This window comes from Meleagris gallopavo, unplaced genomic scaffold (assembly GCF_000146605.3).
Source record: "Meleagris gallopavo isolate NT-WF06-2002-E0010 breed Aviagen turkey brand Nicholas breeding stock unplaced genomic scaffold, Turkey_5.1 ChrUn_random_7180001957478, whole genome shotgun sequence".
Lineage (NCBI taxonomy): Eukaryota > Metazoa > Chordata > Aves > Galliformes > Phasianidae > Meleagris > Meleagris gallopavo.
In genome coordinates, this window is record NW_011217665.1 from 976 (window position 1) to 20,622 (window position 19,647).

General features: G+C 44.3%; 1 protein-coding gene across 1 annotated transcript in view; it reads right to left on the reverse strand.

Moving 5' to 3' along the window:
• Positions 1–4,066: 4,066 nt before the first annotated feature.
• The window catches only part of LCMT2 (leucine carboxyl methyltransferase 2), a 17,799-nt gene continuing 2,218 nt past the window's right edge, over positions 4,067–19,647 (reverse strand). Inside the window, exons 3-12 of the mRNA XM_010728373.3 lie at positions 17,998–18,157; positions 16,877–17,066; positions 16,351–16,458; positions 14,401–14,491; positions 13,748–14,005; positions 13,338–13,568; positions 10,945–11,042; positions 7,283–7,470; positions 7,057–7,192; positions 4,067–5,234 (exon numbers count right to left, since the gene is read on the reverse strand). Coding sequence (XP_010726675.1) covers positions 5,067–5,234; positions 7,057–7,192; positions 7,283–7,470; positions 10,945–11,042; positions 13,338–13,568; positions 13,748–14,005; positions 14,401–14,491; positions 16,351–16,458; positions 16,877–17,066; positions 17,998–18,157 — 1,628 coding nt within the window. The 3' untranslated portion in view covers positions 4,067–5,066. The remainder of the gene's footprint in view (positions 5,235–7,056; positions 7,193–7,282; positions 7,471–10,944; positions 11,043–13,337; positions 13,569–13,747; positions 14,006–14,400; positions 14,492–16,350; positions 16,459–16,876; positions 17,067–17,997; positions 18,158–19,647) is intronic.

A 19,647-nucleotide genomic window follows, 5' to 3' on the forward strand; every position in this document is an offset into this window, starting at 1 on the left:
GCTGCTCTTTTACCACTGATGTGGAGCTGTCACTCCATTGTAGAAGGCCACCAAATTGACCAGGCTGCAAGTCTCTGCTTCCACTCTTTCTGCATTTCCTTCTTGTTGCCATATGTTCCCCAAAGCAAAAGAATTTGGAGGTAACTACCTACAGTTAAGTGAGTGATTTCAGCATCTATTTCTATCATGGCAATAACTTCAGAGGTCACAGTTCATGTATGGTGCCTGTTTTAATTCTGACCAAGGTTGTAGTTGCAGCTGACTTTCCAAGGCTGCAATAAGTGGTGATGACACAGCCTTGGGCTTCTGCATTTGTGTTAATCCCACGTTTTCTTTCTCTGTCTCGCAGATCAGCTTGTGCTGGAAGCAGATGGTATCCCAGTATGAATGAAGGTCAGTGCAGGAGCAGCTGCTGATGGGAGAAAGGAAGTCCATGCTAATGATCTCTGAAGCATCTGCAGGTATGGTACCAGAAGAGGCAGCAATGATGTCAGGGGGCTCCCCAGCAGGAAGCTGGCTCATCCAAATGCTTGCTGATTGTTCGGAAGCCCAAACCCTTCCAGCCTCCATGCTGAAGGCAGCCCAGAGGCAACATCTCCTTGGTCTGATTGCGTGGTGTCTGAGCAAGAGGCTGATCCGAGCTGGGTGCAGAAGAGTCTTGATTTCTTTGTTATTTTACTTCAGATCACCCCATTGGATGACCATTCTGCTGGTTTCTTAAAATTTGGATCTAGGAGGTGACCCCTCCCTTTGCTTATGATGAAAGCACAGAAGTGCTGCAGGCACTCACCAAGGTTGCAATCATTGCTGGGGTGGGAGCGTTTGTCCCACAGCTGGTGAGCAGAGCTGGTGCTCTGGTGAGCGTGCCGCATGTGGACACAGAGCTTTGGGCCTCCTTAGAATAGATCACCCTGTGAGAGCCCACCGCTGCAGCATGCATGTGAGCTGGGCACAGCTCAGGCTGAGCGGAACATACAGGTGAGCTGGCTTGGTGCTGGGTGGTTGATGGGAGCTGTCTCAGCAGAAAAGCTGAGCGGGCACACTGCGCCAACCCTCATCCCAGCTGGCAGTGAGGGTGGGAAGAGGCTGGTGGGCGCTGCCCGCTCTTGCTGCTGCGCTGTGTGGCACAGCAGCACACTGGTCAGTGATCTGGGGGGGAGACGGACTGCTGCTGTGTCTGGCTAAGCCAGGGCTGGATGTTTGTCAAATATGTGAGTCGTGCCGGTGCAGCTATTGCGGCTGCAGTAGAAGACAAAGGGAGCTTTCTTCATGACAGCAACACCAGTTATTTGATTCAAATGTATAACTACTAAGAAAACGGTGAAGAACAGATCCATCTCGAAGACATGCTAGATCAGTGAGGAATGAGTGTGTGATCTAAGTCAGCCAGCACAGCTTCACCAGGGGAAGGTCATGACTAACCCATCTGGTGGCCGTCTAAGATGGAGTGACGGCACCGGTGGACAAGGGAAAGGCGACCGATGTCATTTAGCTGGACTTGAGCAAGGCCCGTGATGTCGTCCCCCACCACATCCTTATCTCCAGCTTGGAGTGAAGTGGATTTGATGGGTGGACCACAGGATGGATAAGGAATTGGTTGAAAGGCCACAGACAGAGGGTGGTGATCAATGGTTTTATGTCCAGGTGGAGGCCGGTAACGAGCGGCTCCCCCAGGGCTCTGTCTGGGACCGGTGCTCGTTAACATCTTTATCAGTGACAGTGATGATGGAATCGAGTGCACCCTCAGCAAGTTTGCTGACGACGCCAAGCTGAGTGGTGCAGTTTGACACAATGATATAAATATTTCTATGATTCTATGAATCTACCTCTCACAATTCCCTTTTTTCTTTTCACTCTTTTGTGTTGTGACTTGTCACCCCCACAGTGTACTCCAGCTCACAGCATCCTACCAAAATTCCTCAGTGTCCTTCAGGATACCCAAGAAGTTTCCAAGTTAATCCCAGATGTTTCCCAGGGCCACCCTAAAGTACTCCCTGCACCAATCTGTGTCCCCTTTTGACAACACCTACTTTCAGCCTGCGAATTTTGGTCTTCTGCCCCTTTGACATGGTGATCTTTTGAACTTTGATCCTGCAACTTCACACGCGGGGCAAGGAACACTAAGCCTAAGGGTTACCAACTGAAAAAAAAGTCGAGCAGAACACCAGGGAAAACAGGCTTGGCAGCAGGAAACACATGCAGATACAGTAACAAAACAAACAAAAACAGCAAGCAGAGCAGAGGGACAGAAAAAAACAGTTCCTTTATTTACAGGTATGAAATTGAACTTCAGCAAAAACTCAAAGGCTCACAGTCACCGCAGGAAGGCTGAAGGACCATCATCACACCTTTCTATGTCAGTAAGTTTTCCTGCAGCAGAGGGTGTGAGAACAAGGAAGAGAACGTGACACTGTGGGCGCATCAGGAATAAAGCAAAGGACAAGAGAATGCCCTTAGTAGGGCAGCTGGAATAGTGGGGATGTCCCTGCAGGCTGTGCCCCACTCTGTGCTTCAGGAGCTGGCACTTCTTGGGTCTCACTCTGCTGGTGGAGAAGAAAGGCCTACTGTGGAGCCACAAGGCGGAAGAGAAGAGGAGGAGAGAAAAAAGGAAAAGCAGCTTGGGTAAAGAAACCCTTCACCCATCACCAGGGCTGTGGACCCAGCTGGTTTGGGCTGGGCCATGGCCCTGTGAGTAGGGCTGGATCTTTGTGCTTTCTGTTTTTATGGCCCGCTGCTCCTCTGGCTGCAGAGCATGGGCACGATGTAAGGAGGGTGAGGCAGCATCTCCACCTCTGAGGGAGAAAGCCTGATGGACCACGAGGACCCCCTATAAACAGGGGAGGGCCATTGCCCACTCCCACAGCCTCAGCACTTCCCTCCCACTGGCAGCCGGTCAGCACGAATGCACCACTGATGTGCATCACAGCCCTTGGCCTTTGCTGTCCAGGAAGCTCGTTAGCATGCGGAGGGCTGCAGCCTCCATGCAGCTCCTTAGGGTGGATCTGGGGCTCTCCTGTGCTGTTGAAGTGGGGAGAAGCAGGGGCTGTGCCCCAGGCACCAGCTGCATAGAACTGCCGTCTGCTGGAACATCAGCTTTATCCCTGTCATTGCTCCTGTCCTTGGCCAAGTTGGTGTCAGTAAGCCAGTGAGTACTGCTGCAACTTACCTTAGCCTTCTCTGAGAGGAAGAAGGGCTCTATGCAGCCCCAGGGGGATTGCTTCTCAGCTGGCAAGAGGAGGGACAGTCTGGGCCTGTCCTAGAGACCTTCCTGTGTGTCCGCTGTTTTTGTTGGAGGGAGAGAGCAAAGCCACGAGCCCTGCCCCATTTCACTGGCATACTATTATCCCCCCAGGTAACAAGCAAGAGCTACAGATTGGAGCGGAGCTTCTGGCAAGAAAAAACATAGCTTGTCATACCAAGACTGCTGAAAGAAGTGAAGAGTATGACTGCCTCCTGCAGCTGCTACAGCCTGAGACCACTCCTGACCAGCCACTACCATTGATAGTAGCCCAATGTCTGGAGACCCACGATCTTTTCTCAGGCTGGAGGACACTGCTGCCACTCTCCCATTTGCAGATTCAACCAGAGATGAAACTAAGCACGTACCCCAGAGACACACAGACAGGCTGCTGACACAGTCAGTTACACAGACTGCCACAGACAAGATGCTGCCTTCACCAGCACCTATACACAGCAATCATGCACAACAAACACAGTCAAGTCCTTTTCCTCTCCTTTGGCTTGTAGACACAGAAGGTCACCAGTGCAGGCACACACACAGTACCCAAGCTGCAAAAGCACACATTCAAGCACTGATACAGCCTCTCTGTCCAGGCAGCAACCCTGCTTGGATCCCTTAAGTAGCAGCACAGTGTCCAATACCTCTAGGCAGATCTCAGGCCCTTACATAGAATGGCTAAAATTGGAAGGGTCCCCTGGAGATCATCACCGATGTGGCTGGAAGTAAAACACCCCTGACTCCAAAGCTGGCACCAAATTTTTGCTCACATACACAGGTCTCACCAGCCCTTGCAGCAATACATACACACAGGGCAGTTTGTGAGTATACAGAGTGAGTTCAGATTTAATAAGAAATTATAAGAAGACAGATTGTGGTCAACAGATGCAGATGCCAGACAAGCCCTGACCAACTCTATTTCACACACAACTTTTATAACCCTGACTTTCCAGCATCTTCACTCTGTTCATCCCTGGTTCCCCTTTTCTTTGTGCATCTCACCATGGGTTTGCAGGCTCTACTGAGTCCCACACTGTCCCAGATTATCAGAGATTTGTTTCTTGACATTGTCTTCATGTTTGTTTTGTCAGGTCTATGTCATCGTTTATTCTGGTTTCTGCCTTCTCCTTTTTCCTTTGGTTTCCCACTCAATAACGTCCCTAGTCAGATAACCTTGCTGGAATAAACATTCTCACACACTTACACCTGCCCATCAATAACTGTGACTGACCAGGCAGCTTTCCATTATGGCCTTTCTTATCATTTGCTGGTCAGGTCTGCATCTCTGTTCCTGCTTATGTCTTCCTCCCTTTCCCATTTTCCCCTTGTAAATTAGTCATTGACCAGATATCCTTAAAGGAGTAGATACTCTCCTTCCATGCACCCTTACAAAGGCCTTTAGAAACATTCAAGTATGACTAATGGCACATTCTGTTTCACATTCAGTTATGCTTGGTTGCATATTTCCAATGGCTTCTTCTTGACTCAGTGACTTCTCTTTACCTACAAGTCAGCACTGTGCAAACTTACATCACTTTTGAACACAGCAGTGTTCCTTACTTCACCTCTAAGGGCTACAGAGCTAGTTCTGGAAAAACAGTTTGAAACAACACAAAAAAGGACTAAAAAAAAAAGAACAGATGAAATATGCAACCCCTTGACAGAACTTCAGAACTTCACTTCTTAATCCCTTCTCCTTATCCCACCTTTACAGATGCATTCAGGATACAAAAAATGTTGTAAGTAACATTTTGTTGTTCTTGGACACACAGGTAAACAGATGTCATACCACGGTGGAGCATTACAGTTCAGTCCTGTTTGGTCCCTGTTAGTGGCTGGTCAGAATGCTGCTGAGGTTCAATGAGATAGGATTTGGATTCAAGTGTGTCCCAAAGGAGAAGCAGTTCCCACCACCACCAATAAGCAACAACTCCTTCTCATCTGGCAGAAAAACACTGCTATGATTATGCAGCATTAAAGGCCACTCCAAGTGTTCCTGAAAAAGAAGAGGAATTTAAACTCTTTAGGATGAAACAGAAGCTTGCATAGTTTAGAGGACACCAGCCAGCCACATTATGGAGAGGTACACAAAGGCCAAGACGATGAACTGGACACTGAGGAAAAGGATGCCTGGACAAAGTGCTCAAGACACAGAACTTATGGCTTCTCCAAATGACTCAAAAATCAAAATCTTAGTGTGAGACTTCTTTTTTTCCCCCACTAGGAAGCAAAGGGAAGAGGATTCACTTCATCAGTCAGGCATTTGGTAAATGCAGTTTCAATTACTGCTTCCACCAAACTAGATCTGACTTAGAAAGTAATCCTTGAATCCTTGAACATACAGGACTTCAACAGGTATCACCTCATATAGTGCTGTAGAAGTATTTCATATAGCTGCTCTCACTGGAAAATTAAGAATAGCCACAATACATCCATTGGGAACCAGCTAGTCAATCAACTACAGCACCCACAAGGGTGCACAAAAAGAGAAAAACGTAACAGCAAGGAGACCATGATGTGCTCCTCAAGGATACTCCATTCACTAAACAACTTTCAGTTCAGTGACTGAGAATGAGAAAATGTCTCATCAGGCCCTTAGAATTACTGGACAAGAAAACCACCAAGAGTAGTCAGCATGGATTCACCAAGGGGAATTCATGCTTGACCAACCTGATGGCTTTCTACACGGTAGATTAAGGGAGACCAGTAGATATTGTTTACCTAGACTTCAGTTAAGGCCTTGAACGCTGCCCCCACAAGATCTACATACACAAACTGTTGATGCATGGGCTGGGTGAGCAGATAGCAAGGTGGGCTGTAAAATGGCCACATGGCCAAGCCCAGGGACTGTTGATCCATAGCATAAAGCCCACTTGGAGGGGTCACAGCTGGGACTGTCCCCTCTGACATCTCCAGTACTTATCTGGACATGGACAGCAAGTCTGCAGGTGACGCAAAGCTGGGAGCAGTGGCAGACACATCACTGCCATGCTGGCATCCAGAGGGACTGTGACAGGCTGGAGAAATGGACTGACAGAAACCTCCCAGAGTTAAGGAGAAATGCGAAGTCCTGAGCAGACCCAGGCAGAAGGACGTGCTGGGACCACCCATCTGGAAAGCAGTTGTGCAGAAAAGGACCTGGGAGTCCTGGTGGACACCAAAGCAGTAACACTAGCAGTAATACTAACTACATAGAAAGACTGACATTTCCAGTCTTTCAAAACTCGACACCAATCCACACTGGGTACTATGTACCTACTAGTACAATACTTTAGCACAGTACTGGCAGGCACTGCAGCCTAGTTCAAGGAAAGACATCATAAACAAAGGCAGCTACTAATCAGTCTGCACCTACTCACTCAGTAACATTCAGAAATTATATTATTTTAGATAAAACTTCATATTGTACTCGTTGCTATCAAACATGAGTAGCCTCTTTTATCTAAAGGATTAAAAAAAAAAACTAATTCCCTTCTAACTTCTGCTGTAGAGAATAAGAAAACACTACACTACATATAAGCATGCCTTATCCTTTATATTTTCAGGAAAATGCAGAAAAGTCAGCCAGGTGTACATATACTGCTTATATATTATAAAATGTATTTTTATATATAGTAATCACAAATTCCAGTTTCACATATGGATCCTATCCTCGGTATCTCAGGAAATTTGTTACATCATGCAAACAGGGAAATGTTTATTCCACTCATAAATTTGACTCCTTTGCATTCTCTATTCCATTTCTGGGAATGACCTTGAAGCTGCTACTTTCTTTCACACAGTAGTGCCCATCCTGAAAGAAAAATTCCAGTACTTACCGCATTAATTGCGTAGTCCAAGCACAGACCAGTCCTTAAGTCAATGACAGTGATGCCCGGCACACCCAGCGGGTGAAACCACACTCCACCAACAAGCACAAGTTTTCCATCATGCACGTGTGCAGTATGCGAATACCTGCGAGTTTAACATTCAATCGTATTCCATTAGTAAGGAGGGACAGCCAGAGGCAGGCCTAGAATTCACTACTGAACGCCTTCTGCCTACCTTGGGATGAGAGGAGGGTGCGTCTCTACAATCTGCCACCGAAAGCCATGCTCAGTCTCCCTCAGAAGGAAAACTGAACATAAGGGCTGCTCAGCTGCTCCCAAACCTCCAGCAATCAGCACTCCTCCTTTCCAACCGCAGGCACTGTGAGAGTGGCGGCCTTCTGGTATCGGACCCTCAACAGGAATCTGTGACAAAGAAGTCCAAGCCTGAAGTTTGCCTCTATTCCTATTGCATTTCCTGTGCTTATGATATCAAACCCCTTCCCAGCAGAGGATAGGAAAAGCTGGGGAGGAGCACAGACCGAATAAGCATGATAGGGAGCAATAAAAAAGCCTTCAATCTGCACACATGGGTGATTCCTCTAAGAATGGCTACGCAGAAATACTTCCATCTACAGCATTTTCAATACTTCTCTGGCTCTAAGAATGTAAGTTACTCAGTCTTTACAGGGTTTTAGTTCTGCACATTATTATTAGAGGGAACATTGTCCTTGCATGCTCCTCTCACCTGAGAACCACAAGTTTACAACAACACGGGTCACAAAGCTGTGATCAGTGACTCAGAGCATGAAGCAAAAGAAGAAACTGAGCTGCAGGACAAATGGGCAGAAATAAACCCTCAGGGCAAGCACTGCTAAAAGAATATCATAGGAACTCTTGCCAGATGGATTTTTCCCCACAATATCATAGGAACTGTGGGAAAAAATTTCAGGGACCATTTTGTCCATCCTTCTCTCCTAAGGCAAACGTGATGATATCTATTAGCATCTGGCAAGAGTCATCCAGTAGTTTGTCAGTGCAGATTTTCAGAAGCATTTCTTGCAGCACTTTACTATCTTCACGATTAAAAGCTTTTCTCAGTGTCTAGTTAAAGCTGTCCTTTCTATAGACTACCCAAAATAAATACAGAGAGTAATTTGCCCTCTGCTGCTCTATTTTACATATTTGAAAAGTATTACTATCTTCAATCTTCTACCAACTCAGTAGCTCAAAGTTCTTCAATCTTCCCTGTAAATCTGAACACACAGTTTAGTTCTTCCACAACAGCATTACATTACTTACACGTTTAGCTTGTGATTTCTTGTTATTACCAACCTCTCACCCTGTGCTACTCACTATTTTTGAACTCAGCTAATCTTTAAAGATCTAGATGAAACATACTAGTTTAATACAAGAAACCAGAAGTCTCCAGTCACTAATATCCACGGACCATTATGAAATTCCAAGCATGGCTCCAGAGAGGGCCAGCCTGGACCTTCCAAATTCTAAGAGGAAAGGAATCGGGAACATTGGGATCCAGGACACTCGGAGTGAGGGGGCCCATAGGACTACACAAAACTTATTAAGCATTTTTTAAGGCAAAGGGGATTGTTGAGGAACAAGGATGAAGAACAGACAGAAAGAAGATTACAGGGGAGCTAAACACATATAAACAGTCACCGTTCAGTACAATTGCCTTACTGAGCTGAGGCCTAGTCACCACAGCGTATCTTACCTTTGATTAAATACTTTCTGAACTATCTTTGCCAGAATACTCAGTACACGTTAATAGGAGAGATACTGGGACTATGCGTCTGCAAGTACAGAGACATGCATTAGGAAATATGAGGCCAGCAGAGTCACTGCTATGGTGAAGGACTGCAGGTTCTCTGGTACCAGTGAGAGCAATTTCATGGCTCTCAAAGGCTTTGTATCCAGAGTGTCAGCTGTTACTGCTCTATTGCAGACACCAGTGGCAGTCTGGTCCTGTAGTGAGAGCCTCATCCACCAACTGGAACAAGTGAAGTTGCTAGCTTCAGTCACTGGGACAAGACCATTAGTAACAGGAGCTGTGCAGGTCCTAGATGCAAGTACCTGGGCAACTTAGGCAACTGAAGCAAGTCAGAGTCTCAGCATCAGCTGCTAGAGTAGAACTATGGGTCACAGGGCTCTTGTGCCCAGATGCCAGTTCCTGGAAAGGGGACCACAATGTGTTTATTATTCCTTCCTTGAACCTCATATGTGTGGGATGTGCATCCCTCATTTGCTAGAAAACTTGGAGCTAGTCCAGTCAGCTGGTCCAACCAGCCTCCTACCTCCAGCACTTGGTCCAGGGTCTTAGACACACAGAGGTATTATTATTACACACTGATATTCACAGGATCCATGAGTGCCTGTGAATTAAGTGTGTGCATATCTGTTTGCACATTTCAAGCCAGAGTAGCTGGCAAGCAGCAGACTCAGAGCAGGCAGGAGGGCTCAGGATCTGGTCAGGGGTACCAGCTGTATACAGGGAATATCCTGATACATGAGGGAACTACAAATCCGCATGTGCCTGTCAATCTACAGAGTGAGGGCATATATGCATTGATCAGTGAACTTTAATTCTTATCAGACAAAGATGAGAAGTGGGCTATCTACATTTTATGTGAGTCCTTGTAATGTTAAATGGGTGTTGTTGAAAGCATTATCTTATTGGCAGCAGTCACTGCAGATGGCCATACCAGTGTATCCTACATGTGCGTGTATGCTCACCTCCATTACTGGTTGAATCTGCAAATGGGAAAAGAAACTGCCATGTCTGTTGTCCTGGACATATACATCCCAGGTCCTGAAGCACGGGACAGGGCTCCTTCCATGGAAGGAGGAATTCTCAGGTCCCAGAGCTGCTGGAGGTGGTCACTTTTAACAGCTATTAACAGAAGGTCCTCCATGCAGTCTGGAGCTCATAATCTATTTCTGTTCGAAAGATAGTATGACTAAAGACAATCAACTTTCTCTGCATTTTTTTGGTATTTTGTTGCTAACAACAATAACTTCTAGGCATATTACCTCCAGGCACTTCAGGGATACCCAGAACAATCAGGTATGATAAATGATAAAAAGACATATCTAACATATCAGCTGTTTTGCTGCCAGAAACCACAACAGGCTGGAAAAATGGGAGGAATTGAAGCTCATCAAGCTCAACAATGGGATGTAAGAAGTCCTGAGCATGAGAAGAAACAATTCCAAGCATCAGTCAGGTTGGAAAAAGACTTTTAGCATCAAGTCCAACACATGGAGCGCTGTGGCTAGTTCTGCATTCTTCAGTACAAGGAAACCAGGGAATTGATGCAGCGAGTCCAGTGAAGTACCACAAAGATAATTACGGGACAGGAACCTCACAAAGAGAATATTCACGGGGAAATCTTATCAATATGCATAAATGTCCAATGGGAGACATGAAGGAGCATGAAGAAAGAACGTTCTCAGATGTATCCAAGACAGAACATGAGAAAATGGCCACAAACTGAAATAAAATAATTAGGAAAACCACTTACACATTAAAAAACTCTCACAATCTATTATGAGGGTGGTCAGCCATTGGAACAGGTTGTCCAAAGAGGTCGCCAGTCTCTATCCTTGGATGTAATCATTACCCAAGCAGACAATGAACTGAGCAACCTGTTCCAGTGGCTTTAAGGGGGTTGGACCAGATGACCTCCAGATGCCCTCCCTTACAACTGTTCTCTGAAGACTGGGATCTAGTAAATAATAAAGCGTTCAGAAGTTACCTCAACACTAAACAGCGTCGAGTACAACAGTACTGCCGGTGCCATCTGCTTAAATGTACTGCTGTGGTTTAGCTGAGCTCCAACACAGCAGCCATTTCTATCCCCAGTCTCCCTCAGTTCTTACCGTAGCAAAGGAAATTTCTGGGATGTGCAGGAAATACCAATCCCCAAGCACCGGCTGCACAGCAGAGCGGCCTCCATATATAAACAGGTACTTCTCTCCTACAACCAGGTGGAAAGGTTAGAATTTGGTATGTTGCAAAAGCAAAAGGGTCTTCCTGCACGTAAGGAAAGCTGATCAAAGATATCTGCTCATACAGTTTTATAAGAAAGTGTCCTGCAACTTGATGAACATTTCATATTTCCAAACTTCAGCAATAAATGCAATAAATTGTTTCATAGATACAAACAGTAGTCTCTTAAGACAAAAACAAACAAAAAGACCAGACACAAGGCACATGGGTTAGAAGACTGAAAATATTTTCACTTAGATGATGTATTCCTTAGGCTTATGATCATCAGAAGACTTCCATCATCCACTTATTTATCATGCACTAACAAACTGTTCAAAGCCTGAATGTTATTCAAAAACCAAAGTCACAAAGCCAAAAGGAAAAAAAACGTTTTTTTAGAATATACTTAATGGCATTAAGAAATGAAAATTTGGGCAACTGAAAGAATCACAGAATCGTAGTGGTTGGAAGGGACCTCCAGAGATCATCGAGTCCAACCCCCTGCCAAAGCAGTTCCCTACACCACGTCGCACAAGTTGTGTCCAGGCGGGTCTTGAACATCTCCAGAGAAGGAGACTCCACCACCTCCCTGGGCAGCCTGTTCCAGTGATACATAATAAAGTGATTCCAGTGATTCCATAATAAAACTGGACAACTCTTAAGAACGCAAATCATAGCAACACGACGACACAGATTTAACCAAAACAAAAACAGAGGTGAAGCTTCATAAAACTAGGTGTATCTATCCACTCAAAAAGAGAAATAAAGGATAATTTAAATGAGTAGGAGTTAACCTGAAGAGGTCTCAAAAAGGAGGTATAAAAGGTAAAAGAGTACTCTGGGTAGACGTCAAGGATGTGAGCCACATCCTCATAATGGACTGTGCAAGTAACATAATGTTATTTTTCTACAAAGCACAATCGTGGCAAAAATGATGCAGTACAGTCTAACAAAGATTTAAAAAATACTTCATTATTCATAAAATGTTATTCCTCCATTTAGCATTTACTTGTTTTATAGAAAACTTAGTTTGGAAAGTTGAACTTTAAATTGCATTATGGTCTCAAATGAACACTGTCTCACAAACCCAAAGTATGCTACAGACTAAACTAATGACTGCTTTGTAATTCCTGTGGAGTTCCCCTGCAATAGCTCCTAGTGAAGAGTTGAACAGCTTACGGACAGCTTCCACCTCCTGAATTTCACTGACAATCTCACCAACAACTTGCTATTAGCTCGAAGTTCTTGCCCCTTACAGTGAATATCTTTTACTAGATAAGCCTGCAGCGTGTCATTGCCAATCTTGATTCTAGACCTCACAACTAATGAATAGTTACTAACTGCTACTAGAAGTACAGCATTTTTTCTGAGGCACTTCTGGAAAAAGAGCTAGGTATCCTGCTCCATAATGCTCTAAAACTAAAACATTATCCTTTGGAGAGGAAGTTTTAAATCTTCTTTCTGGTGAGATGAAGCATGAAACACGTCAGTCATAAATGAGCTCAAACAATTACTCTTCCAGAACAGATTACATCCCCAGGTTCCAAATCTGCTTACCACTGGAGATAACGTGGCCTATGAAATAAGACATTATCATACTTCAAGAAGTAAGAGTTTCAAAAAGGGTACTGTTTAATTTATTTTCTTCTTTAGAGAGCGCTCATTAGGTGACAGTAACAGCAAGTAGAGTAACAGATCAGATCACCTCGTCCTACATCCCATTTCCAGCAGGAGCCAAAAGCAGGTATTTAAGTCACTTCGATGCTTTGTCTTTCAATTTAGAAGCCCTGAACAGATTTTTCTTCTATGAATTTACCCACTCTGCTTCTTAAGTTCAGGTTAACTTTCAGGATATAGCATACAGCAACAAGCAGCTTCAGAGAATAACTGCAATACTTAATGAGGAAGATTTTTAGTTTTACTGAAATCTGCCTAACAATTCCAGCCGGTGCTTCTGTCTTCCTGTCTGTTTGTCCTTCAGACCACCCTGTTTAAATAGTTTCTTTGCTCACAGTCTGCCCCCTCAACTCTCCTCCAGTTAGAAGAATCCCAGTGTAGTTACATCACTTCTTACGCAGGAGCCTATCTACCAGCCATTTTTCTAAAGGAGGGAGAAAGAGCACAGAGTACAGAGTAAGCCAACAGTGGGAGCAGCGTAATGCAGGAAGAGAAGTGTGCATGCTTTTCTGTGTTCTCCAAGGGCAAGAGCACAGGAAGACCTGGCCACAGGACCAACCCATACAGAAATTTCAGAATGCATCTCCACTCTTCCCAACCTTTTTACCTTTGAATATTACTTCAGTTGTACTGTGTCTCCAACGCAAAGCAGCTGGTTCAGCAGCAGGCTGCAGACTTACAGGCTCCACAGTAACATTACTTGGATCTGAGTCATTACAGGTTTTGGGGAACCTCAGCCACAACATTCCCAAAGCTGCATTTGATGGGGATGTTCGTCCTCCTACCACCAGGGCTAGGCTGTCTGAGAGACATGACACAGTGTGGTACAGTCGCTCATCTGGAGAGACAGAAGATATCACAGGTCACACTGTTCTTTCTCCTGTGACATTCAGAACCTTCACATCTCTCTGACTGCCAGAATAATTGCACTGTGACATCACTTACTGATAGACATTTCACTGCTAGCACAAACATCTCCCTTTCCCCTGCCATCAGTATCCCACTCGAAACACTTACCCCATCTTTTATCAGGATTTTCCTTTTTCACACATCTGGTTTGCCAGGAGCCTGCGTACTTCATAAGAACATGAAAACTCCTCATACGACAGTGATGTCCATTCTCCTCCCCAAAGCCTCCAGTGGTCAGAATCACATTGGGTTTTATAAGAGCGGAGTGGTGACCATAACGTCTCAAGCCAGGAACTTCAGACTGAGCTGCACATGCCAACGCAGTGACACTCCCAGCCAACCTGATAGGGCCGTGATGAGGAGGAACTGTAAGCCAATGAGGAACAAAACAATGTAGATTTCAAACAGGCAAGAGCCAACACACTTCTTAGTTTTAAAAATACAATAAAAATGTGGAAAGTGAGTTGATGCAGCCAACTGACAATCTGACATGCCCTAGAAATCAATCTGCACCACATTCAACTACCCTACACCAACTTTCAGCTTCTGCTTGCCACTCCCTAAAGGAAGTAAGCAGCCAAAAGCAGGAATTTGTTGTGCTGGCTTCACCTGGCAATGAGCAGTGCTTAGTGAATGAGAACGGAAAAAGCCAACTGGATATTACCATCTCATGTGTTCCTTCCAGGGTTTTACTGTCTCCTAAAATCTATCCGGAGCCTGTGTGAGATAAAAGAATACTACAAAAAACAGCCAGTATGTACCTGCCACACTGGATAATAATGGAGTCCAGGAGGGTTCCATCCCCTTTGATGCAGTCAAGACAAAGTAATGAGAACACTTCAGATGCCACTCCTGTATCAAGCCAAAAGAAAGAAACAAAAACAAGCGCGTGTTCTCAAAATCTCAGACCAAAAGGTAGTAATGAATGGTCAGAGCAAAAAGTCATAAATGAAACTTGCTTAACAGTATTTCCAGCGGTTAGAAATCAGGCCAAAATCAGAAGCGTAAAACTGAATCTGAGAAAGAACAAGTTTGTACAATCTCTTCTAACCCTCAAAAATATACAGCCCAGGGACTCTCTGCTTTATCAAATAACTCTTGGTGGTTTTCTCATTCATGAACTATCCAGCTGCTCTTTAAACTCACATTCTACAGCAATGAGTTCCATAGCTTTATTGTAAGTTGCATGATGAATGCTCTTCTTTGGAACCAGCTTCCCTTTATGCTTCCCAGGTGTGATCATAAAAAGGACTGAAAGCTGTATACCAGGGGGATTAAGATTCCCCAAAGATCATGAAATATAATTGACCCTAAAGAAATCATAAATGTTCAAAGATACAGCCCGGCCTCTGCTATTTGACAATACCTAAATATGATTTCCAGTCTCACTGTGGGATCACTCAGAGGCAAACAGCACAAGCAGAGGCAAACAGCACAAGCAGAGGCAAACAGCACAAGCAGAGGCAAACAGCACAAGCAGAGGCAAACAGCACAAGCAGTCCGTAGCAATACTAGAGTTCACCCTGGCTTTTATGGACATTGAGAAATTGAGTGTGTTCACCACCAGGGGACTGAATATATCCACCCCACTGTATGACAAGGAGGCATAAACAAGAAATTTAAAGTGCAAAGAAATAACAGCATCAACATCACGAGCACAAATTTAATCTTAGATGAAGATGAAACTCCCAAAAAATGGTATTAAAAAAATGAATGTAAATACTGGAAATTTAAAGTTCGCTATTTGTCTCTAAGGAAATTATTCTAGAAATCAGTCACCCTCAGCAGCAAGTACGTATTTTGTGTTTCTAATCTAATTCCATTAAGCTTGTTTCTAGTACGACCTAGATCTTACCCCATCTTTATCTGAAAGGCCAATTACTGAGCTCTCTGCTATCGATTACGTTATTCCTACGCAGATCTCCCAATGTGGACTTTTCACCTCCCTCTGTAACGAAATGATACAGTCTGCTCTCTCACTTTAAGAGAAATTTCCTTCCTCTACAATATTTGCTGTAAACACCACTACACCCCTATGCAAATCTGCCAGAATTTCAGTTAACGATTCTGTTCACAATGCACGGTGGCAAAGTAAACACAACCATATTAAACTGTTCTCATAATGCAGGCTATTATATTTCTAGAATTATAAAAAGAACCACAAGATAGAATGAGAAACATCCACTAATTATCTTACACAATACTTACCTCAAAATTACTCATTGTCCTTGTTTCATCTTCTCTCCTACTTTTCTGACACTTGCAAATTTACCAGCAGTTAACATAAAAAATGGCACAGAATACAGTCATAGCTAAAACTCAGTCATTATTATAGGAATGGCCACATAAAAACAGAACAAAATATCTGTTGAATATAGCTAGTAAACCATATTCAACAATGACAAAACACTAACAGCCCAAGGAAATGCAAGAGCAGCATATACTCCCTCCAGAAATGCTCCCAGACGTTTGCAGGGCAGGAACCTCCCACCAGGCAATTACTTTCTACATATTCAAGTAATCCTCAATGGATTTCTGCATTGAAAGAATTGCAACTGGAGCACTTGCAAATTTTCAGCATCAGCAATATCCTTTGTAACAGCAGCTACTTTGCAATGCTGAGATTGTCTCCCTAAGATATCTCTCACTGAGGAAGGAACATGATCTTTTCTAACACAGAAGAGTCTTCTTTCAATGTTGAAAAGGACTACCTCATACTCATCAAAAGGCTCCAGAGCCTGCACTCTTTGTTGCTCATCTTCTGGAATACAACAGGTGAAAAACTCATTCATATCCATGACGCTGCACTCAGTCCAGCCCTAAAATAGAAATCCCTCAAAGTTATTACTTCTGGAAGAAAAGACTCACTTCCCACAAGAAAACAAAGACCCTAAATGAAGCATCTGCATGAGTCTTTAAAACTGTCCAGCTGGAAAGTAGCAGCAGCTCAAATTCTGATGAGATGCCTTGCCTAAAGAATTCTAAAGAATATCTAACATTAAAAGCTTAAGAGGAACCCATACCTTAATCCCTTAATCCCATACCACCAAACAGGCTGCTTGTTGGCGAGGGGCCTTCAAATGACTAGCCACATTACCAAAGCAGGCAGCAGCTCTGCCTTGGCCATTTTTACTTCAACCCAGCTGGCCCAGTTGGTGGCTTCTAAAATTATCTAAAGTTGCACCCTTTTCCAGGTGTTTCAGGTTTCCCATGGCTCTCAGGGCTGGAGGTACTTACTTTTTCAAAAAAACGCTTCTGCTGTGCTTCACAATCAGGGTATTGAGACAAAGAACGAAGTGCAGAGTTCAGCTGACTAAAATGCTGTTGCATGACACGTCCGAAGGGGTCCTCTGGGTGCATCTGCTCGTACAGCAGAAAGCATGCATGAGAGAAATGCTCTGCTGCCCACTGAATCAAGGCATCTGACCTGTCGGGCAGATATACGTAAGAATACTTAAATACCTGTGGAACCACCTATTCTAGGACAGATGCAACATAAAGCACGCTACTAAGGCACAGATAACATACAAAAGAGAAACCTGTACTGGGGATCTATGAAAGTCTCATCCATTCTGGATGTCTAGGATGAGAAGACCCCAACATTTTAAAAACAAAAAAACCACAGTACTTAAGGTTCTTCTTCTTTCTATTTTTTTTTAACCTCCCTTTTAGGTTCACAGAATAGATGAGATTGGAGAAACTTCTGGACATCATCTGGTCCAACCAGCAGAACCACCCAGGGCTGCCTACCATGGCCAAACAGAATCACAGAACGGCCTGGGTTGCAAAGGAGCACAGTGCTCAGCCACTTCCAACCCCCTGCTGTGTGCAGGTCGCCAACCAGCAGCCCAGGCTGCCCAGAGCCACATCCAGCCTGGCCTTGGATGCCTGCAGGGATGGGGCATCCACAGCCTCCTTGGGCAACCTGTTCCACTGCCTCACCGCCCTCTGCATGAAAAACTTCCTCCTCACATCCAACCCAAACCTCCCCTGGCTCACTTAAAAACCATTCCCCTCGTCCTATCACCACCCACCCTCGTAAACAGCTTTTGAAGGTCTCCAAGGAGGGAGATTCCACAGCCTGTCTAAGCAAGCTGTGACATTCCCATCACTCACAAAGTAAAGAAGCGTTTTCAGATGTTCAGACAGAAGCTCCTGCGTTCCAACTGAGCACACTGCCTCCTGTTTTGATGTTGTGGGAATCAACTGCTCCATCATTCTTACAATGTAAGGAGCTGTTTGGAACTTCCACAGAATTCACGAGGCTTTAGTTTTAAGACAGCAAGTCTCCCATGACTTACAATGAAGTCTCTGCTTCTCATTTTACAACCTAGCTAACAAAGGACAGCTCAACTGACCTGCTGTTTTCCATGTAGGTGAGCACCACCTCTGCTATGAAAAGGGTGGGGATTTCACTGTCCAGTCCTGCTTCATCTAGAGCTACCCTCAGCTTTGGCAGCTCTGATAAATCCACTCCCAGTAATCTATAATCCTTTCCAGAAAAGGCAGTGGTGACTCCTGTGGGACAAAAACAACACTGACTCACTACAGTGGCTCTGCAATACTGAGACCCAAGCCAGGAAAATCAGTACTACCAGCAATCATTCACAAGACCAGGCCCAACTCAATTTTTCTATGAAATAAACAAGAAAATCCCAAAACTAAATGAATCATAATAGGGTAGCATCCAGAAGCAACAGTAGAAGACCCAATAAACTCAGAATTGAAATTCCATTATTTCTAGTACAAATTTCAACTACTGATTTCCAGAAGTTGTATTTACTATATGAACAAAACTTTATCACCTTTACTTTAACAACATTTTTATATCACTGCTCTCCTTTACAGACATTTTGATTCAAACTAAGAAAATACCACTGCTTTGACAAAATAGCTTCTCTCACATCCACAAAATTATTATCAAATTTGTTTGTGGGCTTGGGGGGGGCGGGGTTGTGTATTTTGTGTTTTTTAATCTCAAAAAAAAGATTTCATTTCTGTAAAATGGCTTTGGATTCTGAACCATGAGAACTCCCTGCAAACACTAGGACTAGTCTTACAGAGCACTGTTCTCAGAAATAAGGAAGAAAATAAGGTCCCAGCTTATGATCTGCAAACATTATAAAGGCATGCTTCTTGTGACTATCATCAATCGTAAGCTGCTTCACTCGTTTCTGCCAAAATCAGACTGAAAATAACTAGGTAGTAAAGTAGCTCTATATGTTAGCTGCTCTGTTGCCTCCATACCAGTGAAATCCAACTCTACCTGTCCTGAGATTTGTAATGTACACGCTTCTCAAAGGCATCCATTACCAAAAAGCTAAATGGCCTCTGACAGTAGCCCATCCCAGTGTTTCCTGCTATTTTCTTCTAACAGCTCAATTGCCCATCTCATCACTTCTTCTGGACACAGAGAACAAGATATTCCCATTTTCCTTGACACCCACCTTTTATTTCAAGTACTTGTAAGGTTATTGATATGGACAGAATCCTTTTTCACAGGATGCTGTAAATATATAAAATGTGGATAGATTCAAGAGGAAACCAAACCTGCTTATGGAAGAGCTAGTCACTAAGCCACATTCAATTGCTCGTGGGAGGCCACAACTTGTGTCCTGTCTAACTCTGTAGCTGTTCTCCACCTGTATTTAAACTAACAATCTGACTGGCAGCGTTCCCCAGGGGTCGGTGCTGGGTCCGGTCTTGTTCAATATCTTCAGCAACCTTGATGAGGGGATGGTGTCCACCCTCAGCAAGTGCATCATCGAGACAAAGCTGGGAGAAGTGGCGGCACACCAAAAGGCTGTGCTGCCATTCAGCAAGACCCGGACAGGCTGGAGAGCTGGGCAGTAACAAACCAGGTGAGGTGTAACAAAAGCAAGTGTTGAGTCTTGCACCTGGGAAGGAATAACCGCAGGTGTCAGTAGAGGTTGGGACGTGAGCTGCTGGAGAGGAGCTCTGCAGAGAAGGACCTGGGGTCCTGGTGGACGACAGGTTGGCCGCGAGCC